The sequence below is a fragment of the Triturus cristatus genome, chromosome 5_2, assembly GCF_964204655.1.
Source record: "Triturus cristatus chromosome 5_2, aTriCri1.1, whole genome shotgun sequence".
NCBI classification, from domain to species: Eukaryota; Metazoa; Chordata; class Amphibia; order Caudata; family Salamandridae; genus Triturus; species Triturus cristatus.
In genome coordinates, this window is record NC_140588.1 from 169,716,259 (window position 1) to 169,742,049 (window position 25,791).

Sequence of the window (25,791 nt, forward strand, 5' to 3'; positions counted from 1 at the left end):
ATCTAAGCAGGATTTTTAAGGGATATTTGTCTTCGTGAAAATTAGTCAGTATCAGAACTGATATGTTTGGGTCTTCCAGGTTTAGGTCCAATACACTTTGGCCACAAACAGCTGTCAGGTTTGCTGCACATTGAAATCAGGTAAATAAGTTTGTAATTGGGTGTAAAACCCCTGTCTAGTCGTGAAGTCATGCTATATCTCTCAGGTCGAAAGATCTTTGCCCACATGTTTTAAAGCAGACAATTCAACAATTAGAGCATGCATTTAAAGTATCTTAAATAGAGTCAATAAAGAGGGTTTTTATTATCTCAAGTTTAGTAGGTTTAATATTTTGATTTTATTCAGTTAGTCACAATCTACAAAGTCTTCATGACACACATCTGCATATCTAGCTGACAAGCTCACTGTTAGACATGACAGCCTTTCGTGTGGTCTTCCCCCGAACTCTGACTCTGTGCACTTTACCACTGCTAAAGTATACAAAACAAGTGATAGAATGCTTGAATTAATCTCAACCACTGGCAATTACCCGGGCCGCATCCCAATCCATATAAATAATGGATTGGGATGCGGCTCGAGCGATCCCCAGTGGCTGAGATTAATTAAAGCATTCCATCCATCACTTTGTTTTTTTATGCACTTTACCTCTGCTAACCAGTGCTAAAGTGCTTGTGCTCACCCATTTAATCCTTCCAGCAGGACTAACCTGGTCCCTGTATCTGTCCCGCGCTACATTGTGATCTTTCGGAACATGTGACTTTCCCATGATCTAACACGACCAGATGACCACAAGTGTAGCTTTGTGCTTTTAGATGGTATACTTACCAAAAAAGTTGAAATTGCATATCTCTGGTTCTACTGAAAGTGTTGAAAACTCCCCACCCTCCTGGGAGTTCTCATCACTTAGGCAGAAAGAATCTGGATAGACCATCAGCATTGGAGTGGTCTGACCTAGGGCGGTGTTCCACCGTAAAGTCCATTCCCTGTAGGGAGATGTACCACTTCAACAGTATGGGATTCTCACCTCTCATCTGCAGAGCCATCTGTGGAACATGTGTTCTGTCTGAAATCAGAAGTGAATCCCTAACAGGTATGGTCTCAGCTTCTTCAGTGCCCAAACCACAGAAAAAGCTTCTCTTTCAATAGCACTCCACCTCTGATCCCTTGGGAGTAACCTCCTGCTTATGGAGGCTACAGGTTGGTCTAGGCCCTCCTCATTTAACTGTGGTAGTATAACCCCTATACAATGCTCTGAAGCATCCGCTGCACTATAAGGTCCTTGGATGAGTCAGGGGCCTCGAGTACAGGTGATGTACACATGGCCTACTTGAGGGCATCAAAAGCTTTCTAGCAGGCCTCTGTTCAGATCAGCTTTTTGGGCTTCTTCTTGGAAGTCATCACAGTCCAGAGGGAAGCAATGGTGTCAAATCCGTTGACAAACCTCTAGTATCCAGTGAGGCCCAGGAAGGACCTCACTTCAGTGTGAGTTTTGGAGGGGTTCCAGGACAGGAAAGTCTCAATCCTGGCTTGGTGAGGGGTACAATTTGGTCCACCCACCAGGTGTCCCAGATACACCACAGAACCCTGCCCTATCTGATACTTGCTGGTCTAGATTGCCAGGCCTGCCCTATTGCAGAGCATGAAGAACCTACGGAAGGTGGAACAGGTGATCATTCCAGCTGGAATTGAAGACAGCGAGGTCATCTAAGTAGCCAGCACTGAATGCCTCCATCACAATCAGAGCCCTATTGACCAACCAATGAAAAGTGGCTGAGGCATTCTTCAACCCAAAGGGCATCACCTTAAATTGGAAGGGGCTTATTTACAAGGCCCTTGTGCCACTTTTGCGTCATTTTTCCTGTGTTAAAAATGACGCAAAAGTGGAGCAAGGGCCTTGCAAATAAGCCCCGAAGTGTCTATCTGAGGAGGAGAATGCAGACTTCTCCTTAGGCCCCTTCTATCAATGAGGTCATCAGCTCAAGGGATGAGATAAGTATCAGTCTTGGTAACTGAATTGAGGCATATAGCTACCTACATCCTCTGGGGGCTTCCTGGGAGCTTGCTCCACCCCTCCTTCACCAGACTTAAGGGTCGTATAACAGGGTGGCCATAGAGGTGCTCAAATGGGCTAAACCCAACACCTTTCTGTGGCAAAGGTCTTGTCCTGCCTCAGGTGTCCTACAGGGGACATATCCTGGGCCAGACCCATTAGGAAGGCTCTGTAGCACAGGTGGACCACCAACACTTGAGTTGCCCAGGCTCAGGAACCTTAGGCTTCTCCCAATAGATAAGGTGTTCTCCGGATATGTTCCCAGCTGCATGGGCCTCAGCTTGCCGCCTCAAGCTCTCAAGAGTTAGGCACTCCTTCTGAGCTCTGCAGAATTCCTCCCTAGTGGGCCCACCCTTAACTTGCCATCCAGAAACACTCAGGCTGGTCTCTCAGGGTTTCAATGTCCTCCTCTGTAGACTTCAGGGAGTCGCCCTCAAGCTCAGCCTTCTCTCAGACAGTGGGAGTTTAAGGGGATGGTTCCCCACACCCCTTGCCCTTCCTCTTCTTGGCAGCTACCTGGGCCCTTTTTCTAGGGTCCAGGTCTCCTTGACTACCCTTTTGGACTGCCATGAATCTTATGGGCAGGCACACCCACTCAAACAACCCTTACATTTCCAGGTGGGACCTGAGCTCCACTTCCTTCCAGACAGTGTCCTCAAATTCATTTCCTAGCAGACAATATACAAGCATGGCCGGACTCACAGCTACTATTTTTTTAGAACCTGAGACTCTCACCCACTCAAAGTGAATCAGAACCATTGGGTAGTGACTCTCAAAATTGTCTGGTACCACAACCTGGTGGAACGTATTGGGTATTACCTGCTCTGAGGACACCAGATGACCCCTTGCAGTAGTCATAATTGCCCCTGTGTCCCTCAGAGCCTGCACCCTCAGCCTATTGGTGTAACCCACTACCTATAATTAGAAGTATTAGCAGGCATGTTGGCTTTGGGCACCATCATTTTCTCACCAAGGGACACTAAGGTAACCTCTGCTCTACCTGCCATACTAACCTGGCCAATCTCCTCCCCAAGTGCTACACCGGCCAACCCTTGGGTATGCCCACCAGTGGGGGGGGGGGGCTGTTTCTTCTTAGGACACCTGACATCCACCTTCACATGACCATATCTGTAGCATTCATAGCACTTAGCTGCAAACGTTCCTATCTTTTTTTCAAGAAACCCTTTCTTTTTCTGGTCAGATTGGAGCGGAGTATTCTTCCCCCATGAACAGTTTTCGGGGCTTTTGAAGAACTCTTTAATTTTATTTTTGTCTCCCCTCTCTTTCCTCTATTGGTGGCCCTGACCACCCTTTTGGGCATGCCCTGCAAAGGCCTTATTGGACACTACGATGCTGACCCAGAGGTCTGCCTTCTTTACAAGCTTCCTGGGGTCAGTTAACTAGCTGTCAATCAGGTGTAGGTGCAACTCTGAAGGCAAGTACAGCCCATTGAAACTACTTACTTTACTGCCCCTCACCTAACCACTCCGTGCCTTGCTTGAGTAGTCTAAGAAATCCACCCAAGACTGATTTGGCAACGTCTGGCTGTCCCTGAACCTGATGTAGTATTTCTCAGGTGTAAGCCCAAACTTGGTGAGTAAAATGGCCTTCATTGAAGCATACCTCATCAAACCATCCACCTCTAGTGGAAAACAGATGTCCCTCCCCACTGTGGGTATGTGTTTACACAGGCCTGTCCCCCAATACTCCTTTGGGACCCTGTGCATCCCCAGGGCTACTCCAAAGGCAGAAAACCATGTGTCTATACCATCCCCCACCACAAAGATGGACACTAGCTCTTGTGGTATATGTGCCCTCACCTCTACATAGGATACTGGATTGCTGCCATCATTGCTGCTGGACTCTGCTGTTTGTCTTGCTGTACGGTATAGTTCCTTAGAACTTACTTTTTGAGCCAGGAACAGTTTCCTTGCAGTCAAGGCCCTATCAGTCTAAGAATTCTCCTACTCCAAGGACAGTTTATTTTCATCTAGGGCCCTCAGAGCAGCTGTCTTCACCATTTTCAGGTTGGCCATCTGCAGCCTGAACTCGCTTTCTGCTTTGCTGTTTGCCAGCTTCTCAGGAGGCAGGTTGCGGGAGGACATACTGCTCCCTGCAGGGAACTCCATTCCTATGAACAAGTTGTCCACCTCCTTCTCAGGCTGCCGAAGCTCAAGACCTGTAGCCAGGTCCTCCTACTCCTCAAAGCCTACCTCCTCCACTTCAGGACTATCCTCTTCCTGCTCCTTTAGGATGGACTACTATCTTTTGCCTTTTCCGAAGGCTCTGATGGCTACTTGGAGGTCCACCTTTGTGGCCTTCTTCCCCATATTCAGTCCCCTGTCCTTGCAAATCCTCTGCAGTTCTGCCTTGGTGATGTTATCCCCATGGCTCAGCTCCATCTCCATTATATACAAAAAGTAGGTGAGGTAAATTAAATTTGGAAAAAGGAAAGAATGACCAAATCAAGAACTAAGGAGAATTTAAAAAAATCTAATTTGATGTCAGGTCATTTCTGGGATTTTAGTGTTACACAAAATCACTGAGAGGCGCTGCACAAATATAAGTACCGGATCCCACCACTGAACACCAATGTAGGAAATTGTGTTTGTTACATGAGAAGGGTCTTCACCCACTTGAATCGAAAACCCAATTTCCTACGCTCACAATCTCTGTTGGCTCTCACAGCACACATAGACATGGAACCATCAAACTGGAGACAAAAACTGCAAAAAAAGGAAAATAAGGCAACAGGTCTTCTTGAACTATGACAGAGGATCTGAAAAAATATCCCAGTATCCATCAGGATAGGCCCAACCCTGCTTCAATTCAAGTAAACGCACCACTTTAAAAAATCACTTCATCATGATACAGTACCAGTCCATTTGTGCTCTTAGATACCTGCTACACCTCTAGTTATACTTTATTGTGTCTTTGCCTTGGACCTTCTATAGAGCTCAGCTGTCTTTCAGCTAGGTTAGAGGTACATAAATACCACATTCACCACACATATATACAAACAGTGAGCATTTCTCTGTTATAAGTCAATATAACTTTAACTTTTGTGTTTCTGATTACTGTATGCAAAGTCCAGGAAGTCAGCGCCTTTTCCGGCAACTAAAACAATGACACCAGCATACGGAGGGTCCACAAATGGATCGTCACAAAAAACAAATAAACTAAGAAAAAGAAATTGAACACAGATGAATTAGGGAATGTAGGAAACTGGCTTTTTATGTGGTGATGCCAATGTAAAGACACACCACGCAGAAAGTCCAGACTGTCCTTATTGGTTTACAGGGGCTTACTTTAATAATTCCAAGTGCTCTATTAGTGGTAGTGAGGTCGAGCAGCTTAGGCTTATCAGAAGGGAGTGTTAAGCATTTGTGGCACACACAGAGTCAATAAATGGTCCACACACTCAAAAAGAAATCAGCCTCGAAAGCGGTAATGTTATCCTATGGGGAGAAAAACATACACTGCATACAGGAATTTGCAATCAAAGTTCGGGTGTGCCCTTTGGAACTTAAGGGGCTAGGAGACCAAGGTCCGAAGAACCACCAGCAGTTTCAATTTACCTGCCCTGGTGTGTCCAGGTGCAGTGGTGCCTCAACGGGTTTGTTGCCTCGAGCGATACACTATAGAAACTAATGAGCAGCTGAAAACAAGGGCTGCAATGGGGGACTTGAGGGCAAGCCTGGCTGAACCCACAGGGGGGCTCAAGTCATGGGGACTCATAGACCAAGGGGACACAGTCAGCAGTCGTGAACTCGGGCTATGGAGCGCGGGTGTAGAGGGTCTAAGCTGGCTGGTTTCTAGAGGTTGAGGCTTTCATGGTTATCGGCCGATCTGCAGATGGAGAGAAAACAAGACAGCAGGGCCATTCTTGGTGTGGAACTCATTGGTCCTGAAGTCCCACATTGTACTGGTAGGTTTCCACTGTGGTGGTATCCGGACTGGACACAAACAAGCTTTGACTGATGAAAATGCTCCGGTACCCAGGGCATTTGTACAGGAAAGCTCCCGAAGGGACTAGCATCTTGAAACTCAGGTGAGAGATGGGGCTGACCTCCTAGGGAGGTCTCCTCCTAGTGTGGTGCTCATTCGGTGGGCCAGATGGATGGCAACATGGTGGACCTGGCAGATGCGGTCGGTGCCAGCATATGTGGGGGATGGCATCTCCACCCTAAGGGAGATGCTAGATGGTTGTCTAAGTGCGCTGGGCAGTCCTCCAAGGGTTTGGGAGGATGACCAGCTACATGACGAGTTGGGTCTTTGCAATTGTCGAGGGGCAAGCAGCCAGGCAGGGTTTGGAATCAATTTTGGTGCAGGTCCTCGGGCTGTTATCTCTTCTTTGTCCTTCTTCAGTTCCCTGGTAGGTGGTCTATGGTGTTGAGGAGACCCCTAAATACTCAATCTAGGGGCATTTAGGGTAGTACATGGTAGTAGCCAATGGGCTACTTACTACTAGGGTGACTACGGGAAACATCCTTTACCACGCAATCATTACAACGCGGTATGGTTACATCGTGGTTTTTACAACGAAAGTCGTTACACCGACTTGCACTGGAGGGCGCTCTAGACTAAGGAATAGTGTGAATTACTATTCCAACACCTTCCCTACTGTACGTAGACTGGAGTTGGAAAAGTAATTCACACTATTCCTAAATCCAGCGCCCTCCAACGCAAGTCGATGTAACGTCTTGCGTTGTGACAACCGCGATGTAACATACCGCGTTGTGATGGTACGCGTTGTATCATCATACATCCGTGACTACATCCCTAATATGACCACTTCCTGTGGGCAGTGGGCATAATCCTGATCCAGAAGTCCTTATTTCACCAAACACCAAGGTGGCAAAACCCTTCTTTGACTGTCCACTTCAGGTAGCCCACCTTAGCAGTGTGACTAGCCTGTGGGTCATGCACACCTTCTGACTATCTAATTTCCCACCCGCTCTGGTCCCAAATGGGCTCAGGGCAGGAGATCGCTTTTCCCAGGTCTGTGAGAAGCTGGGGTTACATATCAAAGATGGCAGGGGCTGTAAAGCCTCTGGCCCTGATATGCTAAATCACTAGCCAACCTGCTGGAGGAGGTATGAACACCTTCTGCAGGAGCAGGCATTGTTCCTGGCCTCTGATATTGCTGGACCTTTTACTGGGGCCAGAAACCTGTCTGTGGTGGCAGGCTGGAAGGTACCAGTCAGTCAACACACCAAGTGACTAATAGGATTACAGGGGGCACCTCTAAGGTGCCCTCTGGGGGGTGCATGTCTCAATAAATCTGAGACTGGCATCAGTACAGATTTATTATGACAGGTGTTTGACACCAAACACTATTATTTACAGTGAAGCCATCATGTAGCTGGGTTACTCTTAATCACCAGTGCCCAGGACACGTCTTTAAGATGGCATCCTGGTCACTTGCAATGACTAGAACTAGGCACCACCAGGGCATATCTGCTCATGCAGACATGTCCTAACTTGCAATAGAAGCGCCCTGCCTTAGGGCTCTAAAGGCTTGCTGAGGGGGTGACTTACAAATAGTATATGCAGTGCACATCGGCACTGCACACAGACAATGTGCAATATTATGTTTTCAAAATGTCTTATGCCATTCCCTGCAGCCTGCAATGGCAGTCTACTTTGCATGCAAATTGTGTGTGTGTCCATTTGGGTGGATTAATATATAAAGCAGCTCATAGGGATCCTCTTTAGTACCTATGCCCTGGGAACCAGTGGTACCATTTACCAGGGTCTTAGAGGCTTGCTAAAGTCCTTCCAGTTAGCTTACAAACAACAGTTACTTCGTTTTTAGAGAATGAGCACTGGCACTGGCAGAGACCCAGTACACTTCCAGTCAACAACATCAGTACCAGTGAGCAAGAAGTGTGGGGGGGAGGCATGTCAAAAAGAAGCATTTTCCAACAAGGAGGAAACCGAGACGCAAGACAGGGAGTGAAGGCAAAAGGAGAGGACAAAGCAATACCAAAAAGAGGGAATACGGAGAGAAGACTGACACAAGACAAGCTAAATAATAAAACAAAATAAAATATACAGAGAGAAAGGAGAAAAGAAAGAAAACAGAGACTATATACTAGGTGGTGGATTCACTCAGTAGTTTCCGACTAAAAGACACATTTTGGCATCAGCTGCCTAGACAAATCCCAGTTTAAGATTCAAATAGATAGATCTATATTTATTCCATGGCAGTGAAAGTGAATGTGGCCCAATATCTCATGTTATTTAGAGCAACAGTACTAACAAACAGGCATTCATATATTTCTTACCACAGTACAAAAGACAAATTGCCCTTTACTACCACAGTAGCTTCAAATTCACATGAAAGCATAATTGTTTATTGCCTCACAGATTGTATGTTACAATTACTTTATACATGGAAACAACTCTCCTTACATTCACAGGGCTTCTTTATTGCGGATCATTGTATCTTAGTTTTATTTAAATACCTTTTGTTAAAACAAATACACTGGAAAAACACATGGCTTAAATCATATATGTATTTGTGCAGATGTATAACCACAGTTGAGGGAGAGGAGGAGCATCATGACCGACTGTAGGCTTCGCTATCGTGAGTCATGGACCCTACCCACATTCAACAATGGTAATGACTAGCACATTACACTCAGCATATCTGCATGTATGGTCTATGCCTTGCTGTTGGTCATTTGCAGCAGCTATTGCATTTATTTATTTTTTGTGTTGCAATTCTTTATTGGAAGCAAAATAAAGAAACAATATAGCAGTGATACAGCCTGGTCATCCAGGTGGGAAATAGCTCCTTACTGGGAACATATACATCACAGGTCATCAAAACCCCAGCCGTCCGAGGCCACGGAGCTTGAACCTTTAAAACCCTAATCCCTAGGACCAAGAGCAATGCAGAAGTCTGCGAAAGGGAGCTTTGGCTGAAGAGCGGTTGGTGGCAGGTACTGTGACTATATACAATGACCAATAAATAGGCATATCAAAGGACACCACAGCAGCAGCATACTTCCGGTAAGGACCACTATATCTAGATGTGAAGGTGTATTAGAAACATATAACTGGGGTACATAATGAGATAACGTGTGCCAGAACCGCGGGTGCAGTAGCTGAGGGGGAAAAGGGACGGTGTGGGGGACTAGGTTGAATGGGAGGTAAAAGTATGTGTTCTTGACCTTCAGCAGGGAGGCGGGGTAAAGCTGAAAGCCAGGGTCAGTTCCCTGAGGGGGCCTGAGGATTGCCACCCGTCGGGTTGGGAGGTGAAAGAGAGAGGGAAGTCAGAGTGAAGGGCGGGAAAAAACGGGGGGCACACCAGACCATGTACTTTGGTCCTGGGGTTCAACTGGTGGTTAGTGCCTGTTGTCCTCTCGAGGGGCATCGGTCTTTGGTGCATCCAGGAATAGGTCCCAGACCTGTGGGAAAATCTCTGTTCTGTGCTGGATCCTATAAATAAGGCATTCGTAAATCGCTGTTTTATACCGCTAGCCATTCCGAATGGGTCAGGTTTTAGGGGATCACCAGTGGCACAGGTCACAGATTTTTTTGTGACTGTGAGTGCCATTGACAGCAAATGTCTTGAGGGACTGGTCAGGTGGGTTGGTCAGCTGTATCGTGCAGAAAGGCCAGTTTCCCAGAGAAGTGGACGGCCATATCCAACACAGAAGTCAGTGTGGTTCTAAGTGTGGACCAGAATGCCACCAGCTGCGGACAGAGGTAGAGAACATGAGGTGTATCACAATAAGAGATTTGGCATCTCCAGCAGTCTACATGGTACAGCATGCCCACAGGGTCGGGTTTCTTGGGCATCCAGTACCAATTCTGGAGTGTCTTGAAAAGGGGGTGTTTCATCCGCAATTCACATGCTCCCCTGTCCAGGTCCCCGATAACGTCCCTCCAATCCTCCTATGTGTAGTGCGTGTGAACCAGGTCTTGCCATTTAGGGCATAAGTGGGCCAGGAGGGTTTAGGAGTGCAGCTGATGCACCATCAAATTGTAAGATCCTGAGACCAAGCCTTTAAAAACAGCCCAGCATGAGCAACTGGTATAAACAAAGGTGCAACAGTAATAAATAAAGGTGTTTAACCATTTTTACAAATTGGGTGCTACACTGGAGATAATCGCTTGAATATCCCCTCTGCTCCAAATTCTAAGGTATGGCTTTCAGTTTCTCTCTTTTCAATTTACAACATTCAAACCTCAGTGGCCATTCTGCCATGGATTCAGGGGCTTAAGGCAGGCCCCTGTAGTCTCTGTGGGGCAAGCGGGCCCCCAACCATTCGTCGGCCCGAACCGGCCACAGAGCCCCCATTCAATCCAAGCACCAACGCCAATGTACGTCTGTGAGATATAGGAGACTTAGGTGCCCGTCATAACAGCCTGCACAGGGTCCCCATCATTTCGCATTACACCACTGCCTTGGGATATATAGGTTGTTAAAGACCCTCTCCCTGCTTATAGGCCCTCATATGCGGGTCAGGCCTATCACAAAGATGGAGTACCTTTAGCCACAGGTACAACTCTCAGCAGAGGGCTATACTAGAACACAAGGAGTTGAAATGAATTAAATTAAATTGAAGATTAAATCACAATAACTAGCCCCTGAAGTATGGCCCAAGTTGTTTTGTTCTGTGAGGTGACTCTAGAATGGAATCTGTGAGGCATTAATCTGTGAGGTTTTTTTTCAAGTTAGGCTGATTTGGGTACATTTCTGGTGTTGTTACACAGTAGAGGCATATAAATAAACCACACTTCATGGACAATGCAGCATACTTAAATAGTAGTCAGCGCAGTCTTTGTACTTCTCTGGGGTGCAGACCGTGGTGTTGCCTGTGTAAGATAGAAAAAGAGCACATCATTAAACACGACGGTACATCAGCATCCTTGTATATCAGTATTCAAGTAGGAATCACAAACCAGAGAATCAGCATTTGCTTACAGGAATACACTTCAGTGCATGAGCTGTCACAGAAAATACCCTGTAATAGAGCTTTGGCAGTGCCCATTGTAAGAAATTTCTCTTCCTTTTGTCAAGTTTGGGATTGCCTATTACAATGCCTTTATAATACCTGATAAGTGCTTACTAACCCCTGTAATAGCACTTTGGCAGTGCCCATTGTAGGAAAGTTCTCTTCCTTTTTTCAAGTTTGGGATTGCCTATTACAATGCCTTTATAATGCCTGATAAGTGTTTACTAACCAATCCCAGTTTATTTGAAACTCTAATAACATGAGAAATTTGAAAAAGATTCCCTTGGCATATAGAAAGTTAGACAAGAATAAACAAGTGGCTAAAATTGCTTTATCTATTATTCCAAATGTTTTTTTTAAGTTATTAAAGGTATTTCAGTTGCATTATATGTTGGAGGTGCTGATTAAAAGTTATAAAAATAATTCATACTTTTTTTATACTCAATGCCATTTTTGAACTCCAATAGCCTGTTCACATTTGCCAAAAATTGTTGTTGGTTTAGTGAAAAATGTAAAAAGTCTGTTAAGGCTTTTATGATGACATTTTGTTATTACGATGAAAGTCTTTTTAATCAAGTTATGCCTAAGATTTTTTTAATAGTTTATTATTTGTTGTTTTTTTATTGTTAATAGATCACTACTTTGTATTAACTATCGTATCACTGAATTTTAATACGTTTTAATTTTGTATTTAATCATTGTGCATTATTCATGTATTACAATATGATAATTTTTTATTTATTTCTAATTGTATTTTGCTTTAATTATTTATAATTATTTATTTTCTTGATTGTTAATTTTATTTTTATGTTAATTTATTATTGTGTTAAATATTATTTATATAAATAGTAAAATGTGTCCGAACATCGAAGAGATCATATGCCTTAAAAAATGTACAATTTTTGAGCCAGGTGACTTGGGGTCCTAGAGTGTAGGGTTCTATGCACTACGCAGATCAATTAAACAGCAGCCACTGAATTTGGACTGAGAACCAGGATGTCTGACTGTTAAATAGCCAGTTAATGGTGGATACTGGAGTTGTTGCTGCAAGAAAAGCTATCTTTAGAATGGCAAGGTGAATCGATAGTAGACTATAGAGAAGTCTGCTTCCCACACTCTAGTATACTTAAAATATGAGGTTGCAGCCTATGTAAACCTAGGGATAGTATTTGTTACATTATATTATATATCACATGGTTGTAATCAAATGTATATATTATCTACTGGCGGTCGCCAGTAGATAGTTATAGTTAGGACCCTGTTTCCATAGGAAATCCGCAACATTCTATTTGGAATAACTTTGGCGCCGGTCGACGAATCCTCGCGAAATTTTCAAAACTAATGGGGCGCTACGCTCCGCTCCTACCCTGAAAGTCTTGGGGGGATTCGTCAAGCGGGGGCTGAGAAAAAAGGGGGGTCCCAAAACGCGTTTTCCCCATGCATTTTTCCATAGGACCTTTAGACACAGCTACAGCCCGAACGGCTGAACAGAATTACTTGAAATTTGGCAGAGAGGTAGTCCGCAGGTCAAGGAAGTGCCTTTTGTAGGTCTGGTGTAAATCTGTTCAGTAGTTCCTGAGAAAATAGCATTTAAATCAATATATATATCTGTGGCAGCGCTCCGTGCGCTTACCGTGCGCTTACGGTAAGCTTACCGTACGCGTACGGTGCCGTGCGCGAGCGCGATTCTGATTGGTTGTTAGATCAAAGTAAACATTCGAATCGGTCGAAACCAGGAAGTATCGGCCGCCATTTTCTGTCTGTCGCACTGAAAAAAAAAGGTTGATAACATGAAAAGGGGGCAACGAAGAGAGTTGCAGACCCCCTAGCGTTCGTCAGGGGGTTCACAAAGGACCAAAAAGTATGAAAAATGAATTTAATGATTTTTTTAAAAAATCGCGGGGTGCGCGTAAGGTAAGCTTACGGTAAAAAAAAATAAAAAAAAAAAAAAAAAATTAACAATCACATTTAATATATAAATCTAAGGACCCCCAAGGGAGAAAAAAACAATTGATATTTTGAAAAAAATGGCGAGGCGTGCACGGTACGAAATGCGCAATGTGGGTGCTCGGTGCGCCACAGGATAGTTAGGGTCACTATTGACAATCGCTCTAAGATGTTGTAAAATCCTAACATATACTTGGAGTTTAGTACTTCCAACGTACATGAGATTACAGCTACACCGGAGGATGTAGACAGCGAAGTCTGTTCTGCAGGTGTACTTGTGTTGTAGCGTAATAGGCTTATTGCAAAATTTAGCAGTGACTTCGGTGGTGTTCACGCCAAATTTGCATGCTCTACATGAATTGCACTTGTAGAAACCTTTAATGTTGGCGAGCCAGTTGGATTTAATCATAACTTCTGGACTACTCTTGACCAGGGCATCTCTAATAGAGAATGCCTTTCGATAAGTAATGGTAGGTTTTTTAGCAATATTGGGGCCCAGAACTGGATCAGTTTGTACAATACACCAGTGACGATTAACAATGGCTTTGATAGCTCGTTCCTCTCTACTGTATGTGATGATTAATCGTGTGTCGACAGTACCCTTTTCATCATTATCAGTAGTAGTGTCTATGTTGTCAAGATCAGTTCAAGAGTTGGGAGCTAAAAGTGTTGTTCTAGAGATAGCATTAGCCCTGGTTCTTGCTTTATGGATAGAGACTGGGCTGTAACCCCTGGCTACAAAGCGAGCGAGAGTCTCATCCTGATGAAACTTCAAGTCAGATTCTGTGCTACAAATTCTCCTCAAGCGCAGCATCTCACCATAGGGTATACTGCCTATAAGATGTTTAGGGTGATAGCTAGTAGCATGGAGTGTGGAGTTGCCTGCAGTTGATTTGCGGTGAAGTTTGGAATGCATGGCCCCTTTATCAATGTATATAGTGACATCAAGGAAATCAATAGTAGTGGCGCTGATGTTAGCATTGAATTCTAAGTTAATGGTATTGCAGCTGATACTTTTGACGAAGTTATGGGCACTCTCAATGGTACCATTCCATACAACATAAACATCGTCTATGTAGCGGAGCCAACTGACTATGTTGTTCTCCCATGCTTCTTTGTGGTTAACCAAAAGTACCTGTTCCTCCCACCAGCCTACGTGTAAACACGCCTAGCTGGGAGAGAAACAGGCACCCATCGCAACACCACGCATTTGTTGGTATACACTTTTGTCAAACAAAAAATAATTATTGTTTAGACACCAATCGATCATGAACAGCATTGTGGCGGTAATGTGTGATGGAGCGTCCCTGCAAAAAGTGTTTGCATGCTTTAAGTCCATCACAGTGGTTAATGCTGGTTTAGAGGGACGTGATGTCCATAGAAATTAGAAGGAATTTATCAGACCATTGTATGTCCATGATTTTGTTGAGAAAGTCACTTGTGTCACGCAGGTATGAGGGTAATGCCATCACAAGGTCCTGTAAAAAGAAATCTACATATCTGGACATCTTCTCACAAAAGCTATTACATGCTGAAATAATGGGGCGCCCCGGTATAGGTGAGGTGCCCTTGTGAACTTTTGGAAGAAAATAGAGAACAGGCATAGTAGGAGTTTCATGATAGAGAAAAGAAAATTCATCTTTACTGATCAGCCCCTCCATCTTATAACTATGGAGTTTCTTTTTAAGTGAGGCTCTGCTCTTGTTGTATTCTGATAGAGAAGTTTCTTTGTAGCATGTACTGTCACTGAGATGTCTTTGTGCTTCATCAAGGTATTGCTGTTTAGGCCATAGGACAATATTACCTCCTTTATCGGATTTGTTCACGACAATTTGTTGCGCAGCTTTTTTTTTTTTTTTTTTTTTTTTAAAAACCTTTATTCTTGAAAACATGGACACAGCTATTTAGCCGACATCCCGGAGGTTCGGCAGCTTTGAGAAAGCAAACAAGGAAACGTCCACAGTGCATAGAGGAGAAGCAAAAAAGGTTCTATTTTAAATATACACAAACTCACACAAAAGCCCAGCAAGGCGAATGACACTGAATACCACTGGTGATTGCCCCTCAGGGGAGAGCAGACCCCCGTCGTCTAACAGTCACAACTCTGTGTTAAGAGGAAAAAAGGGGGAAAAGCAGAGGCCCAAAAAGTCAAGTATCAATCAGATACATATACAAATGCTGGAAAGAATGTTAAGGAGAGAGCTGTTCATCGGGGGGATCCAAATCAGGGGCAAGACATATGCCACCCCTATACTGGTTCCACCTCCCCCAAATGGCATGCCACTTCCGGGGGCGCCCTCTAGCACAATATACCGTCTTTTCCCTCAGCATACTCCAGTCCATGTTTTCTTTCCACGCAGTCAATGTGGGGGGACCCGCTGAGCCCCACAGGCGCGCGATGTCTCGCTTAGCCACCATATTACCCAGGGTCACCCACTGGGTCTGTCCCACATCGTGATCGGTAGGCCCCCAAACATTCAGGAGACAGCACCGTGCCTCCGGCTGCATAACAATGCCCATCACCTCCCCCATCACCGTATGGACTCTCCTCCAGAATTCCCTGATAACGCCACATTCCCAAATGATATGCATAAAGGTACCCACCATACCGCATCCCCTCCTACATAAACCTTCCTCCGAGAATCCCATACGAACCAGTCTAGGCCCCGTGACATAGGTTCTGTGGAGTATTTTGAGCTGCACCAGCCTCAGTCGTGATGGGACCGCGACCTCCTTAGGAGAGGAGACCGCAGACTGCCAATCCTCATCATCCAGTTCGAGCCCGTCCCTAGTCCACTGGTCCCTCAGCCCCAACAGCAGGTCCGCCCGAACGTTTATCAATTTCTTATATATAAGAGAAATCGTACTCTCCGGCATATGGCCGTCGAGGATCCGATCCTCCAATGGAGAGGACTCAGGCACCTTCTCTCCGTCTACGAGAACTGATCGCAGGGCATGACGCACTTGAACATAGCGGAAGAACTCGGATTTCCCCAACTCATACTCCTGCTGCAGCTCTTCAAAGGACTTCACCCTCCCCTTCATCAGCAAATCTCCAACCCTGGAGACTCCAATCAAGTCCCATTTATCAAAACCTTTCGTACGCCAGAGCCTCCCCAATTTGTCAGATTCAAACAACGGGGTAGCTAGGGTGAGCCTATCCTTCCAGCCCAACGAGTCAGTCGCCAACCTCCACACACGCACCACCACCCACGTAGGCCCCGTGAGGGACGAGTCCGGTGCCCGAGAGTACAGAGCTCTATGATAATTACCGCCGCGCAGCAACCACCGGTCCATGGCATAACCGGGGCTTAGAGCCGGACCATAGAGACCATGATTAATCGCGCTCAACTGGGTGGCCCAATAATAGCGTTGAATGTCCGGAAGCGCAATACCCCCGTCGTACCACGGAAGCGTCAACTTAGCAATCGCTATCCCACAACAATGATCGTTGGAGGCTTTCAACCTCCCGAAAGTAACTGGCCGGTACCCAATCAAGGGTATTCTGCAAAGCATAGAGGAACCGGGGGAGAGACATCATTTTAAACAAAGCGGCACGCCCAACGAGGGAGAGCGGCAGCTTCCGCCAGCCCACAACATCCCGCCGCAAGCGCGCCAGTGGGGGGAGCAGGTTTCTCTCATACCGCAGAGTGGAGTCAGTGGAGATAAAGATCCCCAGGTACACAAAGCCCTGCTGGGCAATCTGGATCGAACACGTTCGCGGGACAGGCGGAACCTCGCCGCTCAGAACATACAAATACGATTTACTCCAATTGATGACGAGACCCGAGTTCCTGCCAAAGGACGTCAGAACGTCACAAACCACTATAAGCGAGTTCTTGGGCGAGGCGAGATATAACAGGATGTCATCGGCATAGAGCGATATACGGTCCTCGTGCTCGGGCGACCACCTAAGTCCACGTATATCCGGATGCCAGCGTATCCACGCCGCCAGCGGCTCGAGGGCAAGGGCGAACAACAAAGGCAACAAGGGGCATCCCTGCCGAGTTCCCCTCCCAAGCTGGAACGGAGTCGACGCCCGCCCGTTTACCACAACACTCACAAGGGGACCCTCATACAGCAACCTCACCCAGCTCAAAAAACCAGGGCCAAAACCAAACTTGGCAAGCACTGCCCACAGATATGCCAATTCCACCGTATCAAAAGCCATCGTGGCATCGAGAGATGCCACAATAGCTGGTTCTCGAATCGTGCCCGCCCTGGCAATCACTCCATGGAGGCGCCGAAGGTTCAACGCAGTGTTACGGTGCGGGATAAAGCCGGATTGATCCTGATGGATCAAGTCTCCGAGCACCCTGACCAAGCGGCCTGCCAGAATTTTAGCCAGAATTTTCGGCTCAGCATTAAGGAGTGATATTGGCCGATAGGAGGAAAACTTATCTCGGGGTTTACCCTCCTTGTGTATCACAACAATCGTCGCCAGTCTCTGGTCCAACGGAAGGGACCCTCTAAAGCCGCGATCTTCTCCTCAACCTGCATAACCTCGCCATCTCTCCGCCGCTTGGCCGCCACTACCAGGGAGAGGGCCTCTCCCCTCAGCACAGTCTTAAATGCTTCCCACAACGACACGGCCGAGTCAACAGACCCCTGGTTGTCCTTAAAAAAGTGATCAACTGTCTTCAACAGCGCACTGCGCATCTTGGGGTCCCGAAAGTACCAGGGGTTAATAGGAGCAACCCTGCCCCCTCCCTCGCGCCCGACATCCAGTCGGACCCACACTGGCGAATGATCCGATATGCCCAGCGCCATATGCCTGGCCTCAGATACCAATGAGGCATGCGCAGCCAGGGTCAGAAGGTAATCTATCCTGGAGAGGCTACCATGCGCCCCGGAGTGGAAGGTGTATTGGCTCTGTGTGGGGTGCCGGAGCCTCCAGCAATCTACCAGGCCGAGTGTGTCTAGGAAGTCTGGAAGCCACTTCTGAGCCCCCCCGGTATCCCTGGGCGGGTACCTATCCAGCAGCCCAGAGCCGACAGCATTGAAATCGCCCCCCACCACTAACATACCCTCCGGGAGGTCCAACAAGGCCCTACCCAGATCTGTGAACGTGGAGGCCTGCAGGGCAGGAGGGACATAGACCGAAACCAAAACCAAAGTTCTTCCTTCCCACCTCCCCGCCACCGCCACAAACCTCCCCCTATCATCAACAATGGTGGAGTTCACCTCAAACGGTAGTGAAGCTCTAACTAGGATACCCACACCCCTGGATCCAGAGGAGAATCCCGAGTGAGCTATGAATTTGTAACCTTTCCTATTAAGAGCATGGCAAGTATTACCTATAAGGTGCGTCTCCTGCAGTAGGACGACATCCGGCAAAGACCGTTTCAAGAACTGCAGGACTATCCCCCGCTTAATGCGATCCCCCAAACCATTACCATTCCAGCTAAGAACGTTTAAACCCCTACCCCCCATCCCCACACCACAAGAGACCCACCCCCCACCCGAAGAGCCACCATGGAAAAATCCTGACAATGAGTACTGCGCCTTGCAAAAACAAACCCCCCAACAACAAACCCAAAATCCCAACTATCCCCCCCACCCTGCACCCCTGCTGCAGCTTACAAAGCCCCCCCAACTTGCAGTGTGCCTGTCGCCCTACCAATACCCAAATCTACAAAAAGTACCCTGAGGGAGGAAAGAGCTCCCATCGTCCTCCCGCAACCCTCCGTATTGTACTGCAATCAGTTCAAGTCATCATCCGGAACCAAATCAAGTCAGTCCGGCTCCAAAGGCATCAACCCTGCCCATCCCGGCCACTGTCCCCGTCTGTGGCGGCATCTTCACCAGTCCGTCGTCGGGGCAAAGCGTCCAGCCATTCACCGGCCATTGCAGGCGATTCAAAGAAGAAAGTTCGGTCTTCATACACCACCCGCAATCTGGCAGGGAAAAGCATGGCATACTTCAGGTCCCTCTCCTGAAGCCGTCTCTTCACCCCCAGGAAGCTCAGCCTTTGCTTTTGCACCAGCTGGGTGAAGTCAGGATAGAAACTCACCGACGCGTTCTGAAAAGGGACCGGGCCCGTCACCCGAGATGCTTGCAGGATAGCGTCCCGATCTCGGAAGTGAAAGAGCCTGGCGACAATCGGTCTCGGTGGCGCTCCCACCCTGGGCCTCCCGCCTGGCACTCTGTAGGCTCGCTCAACTGCGAAGAACTTCCCAAGGCCCCCAGGCTTCAGATGATTAAGCACCAAGTCCTCCACGAGAAGGTCCACAGAAACCTCGTCCGAGGACTCCGGGACCCCGATAATGCGCACGTTGTTGCGCCTGGCCCGGCTCTCGAAGTCCTCGAGCCGACGGGCGGTGAGGTCACTCTCGGCCCGCAGCTTACGAACCTCAGTCTGAAGTTCCGAGACATCGTCAGCGAGGCCCGTGGTCTTAAGATCAAGGGTTTTTACCCGCTCATTAGTTTTGCCCAAGTCCGCGCGGATCAGGTTAACGTCCACCAAGATGGTATCCACTTTATGCGCCAGGGCATCAAACTGTCTCCCAATCGAGGCCTGCATCCCTTCGAGCGCGCCCATGACGTCCTGCAACGAGAGCTCCGAGGCCGGGTGTGAGGCAGTCTTCTGTCCATCCAGCGACTGGCTCGATCCACCGGGCGACCCCTTCTGCTGGGCATACCGGTCCATGTTATTAGCTTGAGTATAAGCTCCCCGCCTGGTAGCCTTGGGTTTCAGACGATCCACCTCTGCTTTACCCGACATGTCTGGCTCCAAGCAGTCCGGTGCCAAAAGACGGCCCTCTCTCAGGTAGAGGGAGCAGGAGAGGTCGGATCTGCAATAGCCCGCCTGGGTAGGGCACAGAGCGTCCAGAGGATAATAAAGCAGCCGAAAGCACTCCCAGGCCAAGGCAGACAAAGGGCGAGAAAGTGAAAGTGAAAGGACGGGATCTTCCGTCCGACAGTTCACACCTCGCCTGGCCGCTGTTGTTCAATTAGAGGTCGGGCATCCTGCCAACGCCAGCCCCTGGCATCCCTCGGAGACAGGCCTCAATCTTCCGCCGTGCACAACTCCGGTTCCCGGTGGCCGATCCGACCTCGGGCGACATCAATCGCCTCCAGAACGAGTCATCTGCAAGATGCCGTGCATATAATACAGGATTGAAGACAGGATAGTCGACGGAGGGCGCGTGGGTCTCGGGAGCCCAAAGCTCACGCGGCCATCTTGGTCCGGCGCTAGGCTCCTCCCGTTGCGCAGCTTTTTGATGATGCTAAGTAAGTGTCTGTTGCGATTGTTGAAGCTTTTGCGTTTACTTTTGTGATGTAATTCTTTCAGATCTTCAATAACGATATCATTGAAAGTGTCAATCGCATCCTTTGGCATCATAGGTGTAAATGTAGAAGGGGGCTTGAAGGGACTGGTTATTTTGACAACAGTACTGAGACCTTCATCACACAGGAGATGGGTGGTAGTGACAGGGGAAAGTCCTAATTCCAATTCACCCATGGTTCTGATGTTGTCAATATCAGAGACAACAAGGTTGCTGCCAGGATTAGTAGTGTCAGGCATATTGGTAGTAGGACCAGTGTTGGTGTGTTTGGTCTTAAATTTTTTTATCAACTTAAGTTTTCTTATAAATTTGTAGATATCTACACGTGTCTTGCTATAGTTGAAACTACTTTCCATGCAGTATGTAAGGCCCAAAGATAGGAGTTGAGTTTCCGCTTTTGTTAAAGCAGTGTCAGTCAAATTGATACCTGTGTTAATGTTTCCATTCATTAACGTCGCCAGTTGTTCTGTCTTCTGTTGCTGTTTGGCCTTGAATCTTTTTTGTTTCCTCCTTTCACGCCTTCTTCTGTTGCGCCGGTGTCTTGTTTCTTTTGCGGTCGCGGGCGCAGAGTTTGGCGCCGATCTAATCGTAAAAAATTAAGTTCTTCTGCTAACAAAAAGTTATTGATAGTTGTTTGCTGGTGAGTTGGAAGTTCACGACCGCCTTCTGAATCAGTGCCGCTCCCCATAGCAGAGCTCAAATCTGACACAGATGAGGTATCCGGTATCACGCTACTGGCTTGTACCTCATGCCTGGATGTAGTAGGTTTGTTGGTTCGTAGTCGTTTAGCAGTATCAAATTTGCGCGCAAAAGTGAAGATTTGCCCGGTCTCATAATCGGATTTGTCACGAGCAAACTTGAACGCTTTTCTTGTTTTAATAATTTCCTCTTGTTTCTTGAGTCTTACGATAATTTCTTCGCGTCCTTTAGCGATGAGGTCTTGATGACTGGATTTGTCAAGTTCGTAGTTGATATTTTCTATTTCTTTCATTGTGGCAAGCCGATCGATTTCTGCGTACTTAATTAGAATGACAATCAGTCTCATTGAAGCATTCAAGTTACTCTCAGCCCACTCTTTCAACATGAGCGGGTTAGGGTTTTCAAAGCTTGGGGCATATATATATCATGGCTCACATGTTTGTAAAAACACACTGCACTCTCGGGGTTTACATTTCATAAGATTTATTTACGAGGACGCGTTTCGGAGTGTCTGCCTTCTTCCAGTTCATATTACAAAGCAGACAAGCCAACGTGGAGGTGCTTTTGAAAACAGAGATGAATTCCCATTGGTCATTTGCGCAGCCAGAGGGAAGGGATTGGTCAGTTCTTTTATCAGTACCAGATAATATGAAAGTTCCACACATACTCGGATAAATCGTTTAAGATGTTGCAAGTTTGGATGACACAAAGTAACGATCCCGCCACAGAATGAGCATTTTTTTACGAGTAGAGGGAACATGCTCTGACTTTCCCTCTGTTGCGAAGCTGTTCAAAAGAGTACCTTTCACTTTGTTGGTGAGCCTGCTGAACACCCCTCGTCCAACCATGTGGTACTGCAGTTCACGGAGCAGGGGACGACGTATTTCCGTAGTCTCTCCAATCTGTATGATTGATGACCATAAAGACTCCATTACTCAAAATGCCACACTGGTGGTGCAAATCGTCTTTAGTTTTATACACAGCTCCAAGTCCACCAAATGACGCGTGCTGCACTCTTCTGGACGGGTGGGGTTCAAAATAGTGGTGGGTCCATTACACATAACATGGCTCACGTGTTCGTAAAAACACACTGCACTCTCGGGGTTTACATTTCATAAGATTTAGGTGAGAGTGTGTGACTCTGTGCATAGATATTTGACTGGTTGATTCACTGGGTGTATGGGTTCAAGAGTGCATGTGGAAACAGATGTATGGGTGGGTGAGCGTGTGTATGGGTGTGTTGGTGAGTGAATGGATGTCTCAGTGGTACATGTCCGAGTAACTACATATGTAAAAGGCAGTGTATGTGAGAGTTGGAGTATATAAATTAATATACGTGAGAGTGGCTGTATGGATGAGTGTGTACTTGTATCAGTGATTGTATAAGAGAGTACGTATGTGTTAGTATCTGTATGATTAAGTTAGGTGGTGTGCGTACAACTGTATTGGTGAGTAAATGGAAGAGTGATTGATTATTTGCATGACTGACTAGGTGTGTGAGTAACTCTGGATGAGTGGCAGTGTGTGAGTGTCTGTATAGGTGTATGAGTGCATATGATAGTGTTGTATTGATGTGAGACTGCATGGATGAGTGACTGCATGGGTGAATGAGTGGATGTGTGTGTAGACATAGGAATCAGTGAGTGGGTATGTAGTAACTGGTATTGATGTGTCTGTGGTTTCGAAAATGGTAGTCTGTATTTTAGAGTGGGTGCATCAAAGGTTATATTAGGGTGTGAGGAGATGCATCAGATTTTCACATGGATGATGTCATCAGTGATGTCATTTGAGATGTCATCAGTGATGTCACTGACCATGTCAAGAATGATGTAATATTTTACATCATCAGCAGTGCATTGCGGGGGCACAAGTTATAGTTAGCTGAACTAACTATAACAGACGAATTTCTCTGGTTTTGTACGTGTGAAATGTCAAACTAACTATTACGTCCCTGAAACCTGTGTTTTTTTCTGTGAATTTCAAAGGATTTGAAAATGTTAATTTCTAACTATAACGTCCCTGAAATCTATGTTTTTGTCAGTGAATTTCAAAGGTTTTTTAAATGCTAATTTCTAACTATGCCTACAGAGGTAGGACATGTTCAGAAAGAGGAAGAAAGGCGCAGAAGTAAGCAAGAGAAATACAGAAAGAGGCAACAGAAGTCCAGAAAGACAAAGAATGGTGCAGAAAGAAGCAAGAGATATGCAGAAAGAACCAACAGAGGTGCAGAAAGAGGCCTTGTTGCAAAGTCATCCTGTGCCCCCAACTTTTTGCTGACTGGTACTGGTGGTAACTGACTGACTAACCAGGCCCGGAGCCAGTGCTATGCTAAAAGACACTTAGAATACAGTGAAAACAACTACATAAACTAGGGTACACTGTGGGTTGGGGTACCCCTGTGATTGGCATGACCTCCTCTGTAAGGCCCTAGTATATAATAGGGCAGGGGGATTAAAACTGCTTCAAGTAGTAGTCACGTTTGCAGAGTGGTGGAGAAAAGGTGCTGGGCCTCTGACCAGCACTCAGGAATTCCGCTGCATAGGACTTACAGGAGGTACCAGGAGGGCTTTTTGGCCCCCAAATTCCCTCAGGAGTAAATTGGACTTCATCCCCCATCCCGTAGTCTGCCAGGAGGCGCATTTGCAGAGTGGTGGAGAAAGGGGAGCATGGGTCCGAAGACGTCTTAGCAATCCCACTTTGTGGGACTTACTGGAGGTAACTAGAGGGCTAGTTGGCCCCCAAGGACATCCTTGGGGGCCAACTACCCCTCCTATTACCTCCAGTAAGTCCCACAAAGCAGCATTGGTAAGTACTCTTAGTAGGCCACGCCCCCTTTGCCCACCACTCTACAAATGCCCTCCCAGGCACGCTCTTGGATGGGGATTGAAGTCCCCTTCGCTGCTGGGGATCCTTTAGGGGCCAACAAGCTTACCTCTTAGTTCCAGTAAGCCCCACACAGTGGGATTGCTGAGAGTTGGACAAAGGCCACACCCCCTTTCTACACCACTCTGCAAACACGTCCCCTGGCGCATTCTAAGTTGGGGGATTAAGACCCCTTGAATACTGAGGGTCTCTGGGGGCCAACTAGCCCACCAGGTACCTCCAGGAAGCACCACACAGCTGGATTGCAGGGAGGTGGTCCGATGCAATGCCCCTTTCTACACCACTCTGCAAATGCGCCTCTTGGCGCACTGCTGCTCGGGGGATGAAGTACACTTGTGTCCTGAGGTCCTCAGGACACAAGGGGACCTCATCGCCCCACCAGCAGTGTGCCAAGAGGCGCGTTTGCAGAGTAGTGTGAAAAGGGGCGTGGCTTTGACCACCTCTCTGTAATGCAGCTCTGTGGCGCATACTGGAGGTACCTGGTGGGCTAGTTGGCCCCCAGAGATCCTCAGTATTCAAGGGGAATTAATTCCCCAACTTAGAATGTGCCAGGGGGGCGCATTTGCAGAGTGGTGGAGAAAGGGGGGCGTGGCCTCCGGCTAGATGACGGCTTTTTCTTAAATATTTTTTTTTACAAAGGGGGCTCTGCGGCCCCCTTCTTTTACATTTGTGGGGCTCTGGGCACCCCATCACCCAGGGCCTGACCCCTTTTTATAATTAAAAAAAGAAATCGGGAAGGGGGCTGCCTGGCCCCTCCTCCCGAGGCCAATTTCGGCTCCGGAGACCCCACCCCCCGGGGTATGGCCAGACTGTTTTTTACTTTATTTTTATAATTATTTGGAGGGGGGGCCGCGTGACCCCCCTCCTCAGGCCAATTATGGCCCGAGGCCCCATCTCCGGGACCAGCCTTTCCATTTAAAAAATAATAATTACAGGGGAGGGGGGGCCGCATGGCCCGAGGACCCCATCCCCCGGGGCCTGGCCTGTCCGTTGGGGACCGTGGGGGAAGCCCCAATGCCCCCACAGTCCCGTCGGCTTCCTACCTCCTGCGGGAGCCGGCAGTGCTTTTGCAAAAGGGGATCTACAGACAAGGTTTACTTGCTCTCGCTTCAATCAAGCAAAGCAGAGTTTGCTATGGCAGGGCGGGAGCCGTGCTGCCGCCGTGCCATAGCAAATGGCAATGTCCCGGGGGTGGGCACCCTGGGAAATTGCAGGGGGTGGCGTTCCCCAGGGCCATCAAAGGGCTCCAGGAGGGGGAGCCACGCGGCCCTCCTCCCTTGATTTCTAAAGAGGTGGTGGTCCCCGGGGCCGGGGGGCCGTAACCGATCCCCGAATTTGAATATTTAATGCCCCAGGGAGGTGGTGGTCCTCGGGGCGTGTGGGGGGGGCTCGAGCCCACCCCACACACATGTTTTAAAAAAAAAAACAGAGCCCCGGATGGTGGCAGTCCCCGTGGCAGCCAGGGGGCCGCGTGACCCCCGCATTTAATTGGCAAAGGCCCGGGCAGGGGGAGGTCCCCGCACATATTTTACGAAGTGCGGGAGCCTGTGCTTTGTTTTAAAAAAAATGTCTCTGCAGATTTTGCGCACCCAGCGCGAAGTTTAAAAAAAAATGCTTTTTTTGGCCCTGAGGCCTAGGGAGGTCAGGGTGTTTCTACCCTGCCCCCTTTTCTTGCTTTTTTGTGTTTTTTTCCCTGTCTTCTTGTGACTCGATTACCGAGTGACAAGATGGCTGCCAACACTTCCTGATTTGGAGTGTTGGCAGCCAATCAGAAGTCAGCTCGTGCTCGGGTGGAGACGCGACTCCTGCACGGTGCTCAGATATCAAAACATTTCTTTTTCTAATTTCTCAGGAACTACTAAATGGATTACACCATTTAAAAAAAGAGAACTTTCTGAACCAAGACCTACCCTTTTGCCAAATTTGGTGTAATTCTGTTCAGCACTGCGGG

The 25,791-nt window shown here is 47.4% G+C and overlaps 1 protein-coding gene across 2 annotated transcripts in view; it reads right to left on the reverse strand.

The window, feature by feature from the left end:
* LOC146822748 (acid-sensing ion channel 1C-like) overlaps positions 1-25,791 on the reverse strand; it is a 437,693-nt gene that overhangs the window by 160,725 nt on the left and 251,177 nt on the right. For both annotated transcript variants that reach the window (XM_085606934.1, XM_085606933.1), the window contains exon 5: positions 10,826-10,882. In XM_085606934.1, coding sequence (XP_085463060.1) covers positions 10,826-10,882 — 57 coding nt within the window. The remainder of the gene's footprint in view (positions 1-10,825; positions 10,883-25,791) is intronic.